We start from the raw sequence: 7,500 nt of genomic DNA on the forward strand, positions 1-7,500 counted from the left end.
GTTCGATGTGTTTGTGGTCTCCTCAGGTACTGCGTGCAGCTGTATGACCAGTGGACTGAGTCTGTGGGGGAGAATTCTCAGTACAACCTCAACCAGCCGCTCATCTGCCGAGACCAGGCCACCAGGCTCATCACTGTTAACTTCAACCCTCAGGTAATACAGGCAACAGATGGGCTAAGCTATAAACACAACAATAAAATACTCCTGAGGAAAAAACAAAAACAAATAAATGAACGCACAGACAAAAGGGAGACATGATTGTGTTCATGCAATATGTGTTGCTTTTCGCTAAAGCACATCTACACCAATCTTTTACGAAAAAATAACTTTCTTAGAGTTGTTTTTTAAAAATTGTATGTATGTAAATCCTGAAACATTGATAAGGATTGACCGACGCACTTTGATAAAGATTGACCTACGCACATTGCTGAACATGATGCATTATGATGTTTCTTGTTCATTACGTCATATTATATATTCTATAAGTCATATCTATCACACATATGTTAACACACATGCAGTCTCTCCCATTTTCTGCATGTAAATGTCATGTGTGAATCATGTATGATTCATTGTAATTTTTTTTGCACATGTGCATTATGTACATTGACATACCATAGAATTAAAGGGAATGCGCACCATAATGTGCATAGCCCTGTTGTGTCATTACCTTACTACCGGTATTTAAATCATTTAGGGTACACTTGAGTTGAACCCTTTGTTGTAAGGCAAAAGCATGCCATGATATCCTACAATTCATTTCACCTACATTTATTGCTCATGATATTTAGTGCATGATTGTCTAACCATGTCAATTTATTGCTTATGGTAATTGTCATGAAGCCTCTCATAATTATAGATGCCATGACATATTATGTCACATCTCAATATGCTGTCACTGAATGACAACATTTGTTGTCATACAATTACTGTTGTGAATGAAATGAGATATGTTAAAGTGTATTTAGGGGATATTTATGGTAAAGACAAAAAGTTCAAGTGAAATGTTTATCAATCTGGACAAAGTACAACAATCGAGATAAATGAAATCTAAACTCACATCCGAAGTCATTGTATTTTTGGGAGTTGAGTGTGCCTGCTTCACTACTTACAATTACAACACAGATGTGTATGCTACTGAGTGCTGCTCTTGAAACTGTGTTTGTGTGTGTGTGTGTGTGTGTGTGTGTGTGTGTGTGTGTGTGTGTGTCTCTGTGTGTGTGTGTATGTGTGTGTGTGTGTGTGTGTGTGTGTGTGTGTGTGTGTGTGTGTGTGTGTATTGCTGTGTGTGTGTGTATGTGTGTGTGTGTGTGCTATGGCAGTTTTCTTAACTGATCTAAACAGTAATGGCTGTGACCCTACTGGACAACTCTGCCTGACAAATACACATCCCTTATGGCCGTGGCATTGATCAAGCAAAGTGTTTGGGGCTCCTTTAAAACATGACCCTCATTAGTGTCCACTGTCTGTGGCTGGCAGCTGGTGTCCGTACTGAGGGAGGTGAAGTACCTGGAGGCACGGCAGGCCGAGGTGATCCCAGACATGGCTGCCGACGTCTACTCCAGGAAGGAGCTCTTGTGGCAGTACGTGGCCAACATGGAGCTGACGGCCAGCTGGTACAACAAGGTGATGCGCTCAGTGCTGGAGGTGGAGTTCCCGCTGATCCGGAGTCAGCTGCGGGAAATAGATGTACAGCTGAGGGAGGCGGAGGTGTCCATGAACTGGAACAGCAAGGGTGGGGTCGCCGCTGTGTTTGTTTCTGTGTGTCTCTGTTTCTCTGTGTGTTGTGTCTGCATAGTGTGTGTGTGTTTGTGTGTGTGTGTGTGTGTGTGTGTGTGTGTGTGTGTGTGTGTGTGTGTGTGTGTGTGTGCGTGTGCGTGTGTGTGATTATATGTGTGATTGTTCTTGTTGAACTGTGCTTCATCCTACAGAAGCTGACAAGTTAGCATCCCACTTTTAGTAGTCATTCCTTAGCCTGGGCCTCCATCCAACTTTTTAATTCAAATTCTGACCAATAGAATAGAAAATCCTGTGTGGAAATGCTTTAAATTAACATAAAATCTTCGAGGACGAATAAGAAATCAATTCGCTAGAGGGTGTTGGATTATCTCCCAATCAGATTGCATTTGTTGAGATTTTATCATGTTTCCTCATTTAATTTGCCCTTACATCCTCATTTTGAACCCACAGCTGTTCACAACTCCTCCTATGATTTAGAGATTGTCCATTTGCCACTCAAAAACAGAACGGATGGAAACATGCACAGACTTAGCCAAATTTTCATAAATGCTCTTAAAAGATGCAAATGAGTTGGATGAAACCCCAGCTAGTGTCTCACAATTCATGCATGCCATTGTCCCTATTCTTCTATCCACTCACTGCACAGCCAGACCATCTACATTAGTTTCATGCCGCACAGTGGCAGATGTTCAATCATTGATGCTACAGTATCTACTGTAACCGTTGTCTGCTGTCTGCTGTCTCTTAGCTGGTCTAGGTTCATCATCCCCACAAGAATAGCACTGACAGTCTCCATATTGAGCAAGGCCATTACCCTCTGAAAACATACATAAAACATTATAGTCTCCTGACATTTGAAATTCCAAAGCTTTCCTCCATTCAGTGGAAATCTCCGGAATTGCATCATGTGCATTTTGGCAGCTAGGGGAAAAAGTGTTGTGGCTTGAAATTGTTGCAAAGACATATACTGAACCCTTCTGCAGTAGATAGATAGATACTGTAGATAGATAGATAGATAGATACTTTATTGATCCCCAGGGGAAATTCAGTAACTCTGAACTGCACAGCCTCAATTTAATTCATTCATTTTTTTCTAACAGATTCATTTTTAGTTAAAAAAAATCTTTTGTGACTTCACATTTGATACAAACTACTAGTGCACAATGATGATATGATAAAATATGACCTTTTGATTAGCAAATAGCAGGCCATTGCCATTAATTAAGACAAGCCGACTATTAGCTTTGAAGATCAGACTGCGTAACAACCCTCATCATGTTGAGAGCCCTTCACTTCACTTCCTCCTTGTCTGCCCTGCAAACCCAAACAGGGATCTGGGAGTACATCCAGAAGGTGCGCGATGCCGTGCATGAGCTGGAGAACAGCTTGCAGAGGACCAAAGACCATGTAGACCAGATCCATGCCATCATGAAGACCTGGGTGATGCCGATCTTTGAGAGGAAAGAGGGCAAGAAGGACAGCCTCCTGAACCTAGAGGACCGGACAGAGCGCCTGGAGAAATGCTATGGGCATATACGAGACTCGGGGGTCAAAATCCACGCCCTGGTCCAGGTAACTCCAGGAAGAATTTACAATGAGGGCACGGTTTCACTGTGGCTAAATAAGGATATATGTAGTCTTAACTGTATACTGATTACTTCTTACTGTGGATAGATTGTAAAGTATCATAATAACAATAAAGAAACAGTTAACAATGCACATGGTACAGAAGAGGGTACCATGTAAGAGGGTCAGTTATATAAAAAAAACAACCAACTGGAAATAAGAATAAGAACATTAACTCTCTTAGTTTGATTAGAACTAAACTCTAAACTCTTTGATTAGAACTAAACTCTGTTACTAATACAGAGATTATTCTCTACATATACTGTAGGGATACGCTTGATACATCAATAATATGCAAGCTTGTGTTGTCTGTGTCCTAATATGTTGTTATGTTCTTTCAGAAAAATCTGGAGCTATTTAAGGCCAACCCTGTCTCGCCAGAATGGAGGGCCTATGTGGACTATATTGATGAAATGGTGATCGATGGTTTTTTCAACAGTATCGAGAGCTCCCTCAAGTTCCTCCTGGACAACACTGGCATGTTCCCCGTGACTCAGGCCCAACACAACAGACTTGTAAATTGTCTTAAATCATTCCTGTCTCTGACCGGTGCTGTCTTCTCCTATTACCACCAGACCAAAGAGCTGGACTGGCTCCGCTGTTCGAGGCCCAGTTGGACCTCCAGCCGCCCGACATGGTCTTCCGCCCCTCCCTGGACTTTGGTGCGGTGGACGGCTTCTACGACCTGGTGGAGGGCCTCGTCAACGACGTGTACCGGATCGCCTCCCTCGTGCCCCGTCTGGCCGAGCACTGCGCCTTCCCGCACTACCAGGTGTGCGCATGTTGCCGCAGATGTTCTGCCAGAGTGCAATCAGACAGGCCAGGCAGATTTTCATTTTTTGTTTTGGAAATGGTCGTATTTAAGTCTGACCGCTTGGGCAGCGCAGGAATTCGGACACCTTGACGTCAACGTCTTGACGACGCTCCAAAGCCGTCTGGTGATCTGAGTGCTGACGTCTGAAGTCTGTGACACTCAATATCCCTCGCAGTGGCGTGAACAAACCCATACATGGGACTGGAGATTGCGTGCTCTCGCAAAATTGCAGCATTGATTGTTTTCTCTCGGATTTTACCCTGATTTAGTGTTTTCTCTCTTTGAGGTCATTGCATAACTGTAAGATGTGATCAGTCTCCCCAGAATGCTTAGTAACTCTTCAAGAGTGACTCACTCTATAGTATTGAGTGTAACCTGGCCTTTTACACCTGTTTTTTGTTTCTGCCTTTCTGTTGAAGTTGATAGGCTTTTAATTTGTAGTTCAGTTGACTGAAATCTCCCAAGTTTGACCCAATTACCCAAATAAGACCTGAGACCTTTTTCCAGTAAATGTCATTGTGTACCTGATTCTCATGTGATAGGCCTCTGCTCAACCAGATAGTTTGATGTTTACTGCACAGCTTGACCACAGTCTACACTCACAACCAGTTACCCTGAATCATCTCAATCACCATATTCAGCAATTTGGTTTTGGTGTCATCTTTAGATTGTTTTTATGGTGCTGTGTATGTGAAGGACAGATAAACCTGTTGTTCACACTATTTTTCCTGGCTATCCAACTAGTTACCCATCTCCAATGATATAGCCAAAAGACTCCAGTTAGAAGTTTTTTTTTATCAGTGATGGCGATTGCAGGATTAGATCCCTAGTTATAGATACTTTATGACTCTTTAGTGCTGATTTAAAGACCATAACATAGGTTGCCATTGGCATTGAGTTTCTATTTGCATGGTCTGTCAAACAAACAACATAACATAGCACAGACTTATCTGGTCTCATAGCAATGTTTGTTCTCTCTGTCTCTCTCTTTCTTTTTTTCTCTCTCTCACTCTCTCTTTCTCTCTATCTCTCTTTCTCTCTCCGCAGGCGGACATGGAGGACATGGCCGATCTGGCGGACATGCGTCAGCTTCTCACTGAGCGTGTGCAGGCGGTCGCGGCGCGCTGCTGTGAGCTGCGAGACACCCACGAGCGCTTCGCCTACCTCTACGTGGACGACCGCAAGGAGTTCCTGCGGCAGTTCCTGCTCTACGGCCACGCGCTCACCGGCGAGGAGATCGAGGCGCACGCTGAGGACGGCGTGCCCGAAGCACCGCCCGCACTGGCCGGCTTCCGGGAGCAGGTGGACACGTACGAGCGCGTCTACGCCGAGGTGCAACAGCTTGAGGCTGTACATGTGGTCCACGGCTGGATGCAGCTGGACGCGCGCGCCTTCAAGAGCTCCCTGCTCAACACGGTCAAGAAGTGGAGCCTCATGTTCAAACAGCACCTCATTGACCATGTCACAAACAGGTAGTGTATTACATGTCGTCAATGTGCATTCGAACCATTAGCCTGTGATGAGTGGTAACAGAATGATTTTCAGTATGCTTGAAAATGTTGAAGCATTTTCTTACACAGCCAGTATCTCTGTATCAACAGTATTGTGGTCTTTTGTAAAAGACAATGACAAATGAGTTGTAAATGATGGGTACGTTTAGATGGAACGGTGAGACTACTTGCACAATATCATACAAATACACTAAGACTACTTGCACAATATCACACACATAATACTAAGGAAGTCTGACATGTATTGCCGTAACTCATAATATTTACTCTGACTTGTTTCCAATCCCTTTCTGTCGTTTGCTGTTAGTCTGTCTGACCTGGAAGACTTCATTCAAGTTACAAAGACTGGGCTTGGCAAGAGTGTGGCAGAGGGTGACTACGGTGGCCTGGTGGAGGTCATGGGTCACCTGCTGGCGGTGAAGGAGAGGCAGAGCAGCACGGACGAGATGTTTGAGCCGCTGCAGCACACCATTGACCTGCTGAAAACCTATGAACAGGAGCTGCCAGAGGTGGTCTTCAAGCAACTTGAGGTACTATAACGTGTCTCTTCTGTTCTGCTTCAGTATGTGAAATACTGTACATACTGTACAACTACAGCTGTCTTTTATTGTGGAAATTCACAGTAGTGGGGTGTATTTTTGAAAACCTACGGCTTTGATACCACACATACGACTAAGATCAGAACTCTGAATGAACTTGATTTTAATGTTTGCATACTTTAGCTCCTAAAACCTGGCTGTTTTTATTTCTATATCTCTCTGTTTTCCTACTTGAGTAAAATATCAGCAGTGCTGTTACATCATCAATTATCGACCTCTCTGTCCAGGAACTGCCGGAGAAGTGGACCAACCTGAAGAAGGAGGCTGTTGTGGTTAAGCAGCACGTGGCTCCCTTGCAGGCCACTGAGGTGGCTTGTCTGCGTCGCAAGTGCACCTCATTTGATGTGGAGCAGCACACCTTCAGAGAGGACTTCCGCAAGAATGGACCTTTCAGGTACAGCCTCAAAATACTGAATATACAGTTATAATAATGGGCATACATCTACACAATATTTCTAAAAAAAAATTACATGGGATTGAAAGATAAATCCTGTGTGAAGCATTACTAGTAGCCCAGACGAACCCAAGGAATTTCCAAAGCATCCCATTGACACCTGTTTCTGAATCAAACCAAAAACTTATTCGGCATGGGGCAGGCTTTATATGATGACTGATAGAGAAGTGTATTCATACGCAACCAATGGCTGCGCTGATAGCGACAGGGTTAAACCTAAGATATTGACGTGTATTTTATTTGGAATTGAGTAAACAACTGCATTTAAAACCTCGTTTACAAGAAAGATGTGTTTGCTGGCACTTCTTAAACAATTTGTTAAGAGTTCAATGCACCAATTTAAGCTTCATTTCACTGCTAATTATGCCTGTGGAAGTCGTAAGTCAATGAAGCCTTTCCAGACACACTTTCAATCTCAATTGAGTTTTCAGAAGTGGTCTGGTGTCAACCACGGGACATTACTAGTACATTATACTGTATACTGATTTCATCTCCTCACACAGATTTGACTCTGAGAATCCCTATCAGATGTTGAACACAGCCCACAGGCAGATCTTGGAGAAAGAGTCCACCATGGCTACGCTGGTTGCGTCAGCCAGCCTTTTCGAGGTCAACATCTCAGACTACAAGCAGCTCCGGCAGTGTCGTCGCGAGGTGGTCCTGCTCAAGGAGCTGTGGGACCTGGCCTCCGTGGTCCAGTCCAGCCTGGACGCCTGGCGGACCACGCGCTGGCGGGACATCAACGTGGACGACATG

General features: G+C 44.0%; 1 protein-coding gene across 1 annotated transcript in view; it reads left to right on the forward strand.

The window, feature by feature from the left end:
- dnah9 (dynein, axonemal, heavy chain 9) overlaps window positions 1-7,500 on the forward strand; it is a 107,695-nt gene that overhangs the window by 8,086 nt on the left and 92,109 nt on the right. Inside the window, exons 12-20 of the mRNA XM_042083479.1 lie at window positions 27-153; window positions 1,480-1,735; window positions 3,071-3,312; window positions 3,708-3,843; window positions 3,942-4,138; window positions 5,228-5,652; window positions 5,999-6,221; window positions 6,518-6,684; window positions 7,248-7,500. The exon at window positions 7,248-7,500 is cut by the window's right edge and continues 618 nt beyond it. Coding sequence (XP_041939413.1) covers window positions 27-153; window positions 1,480-1,735; window positions 3,071-3,312; window positions 3,708-3,843; window positions 3,942-4,138; window positions 5,228-5,652; window positions 5,999-6,221; window positions 6,518-6,684; window positions 7,248-7,500 — 2,026 coding nt within the window. The remainder of the gene's footprint in view (window positions 1-26; window positions 154-1,479; window positions 1,736-3,070; window positions 3,313-3,707; window positions 3,844-3,941; window positions 4,139-5,227; window positions 5,653-5,998; window positions 6,222-6,517; window positions 6,685-7,247) is intronic.

The sequence above is a fragment of the Alosa sapidissima genome, chromosome 24 (assembly GCF_018492685.1).
Source record: "Alosa sapidissima isolate fAloSap1 chromosome 24, fAloSap1.pri, whole genome shotgun sequence".
NCBI lineage: Eukaryota > Metazoa > Chordata > Actinopteri > Clupeiformes > Clupeidae > Alosa > Alosa sapidissima.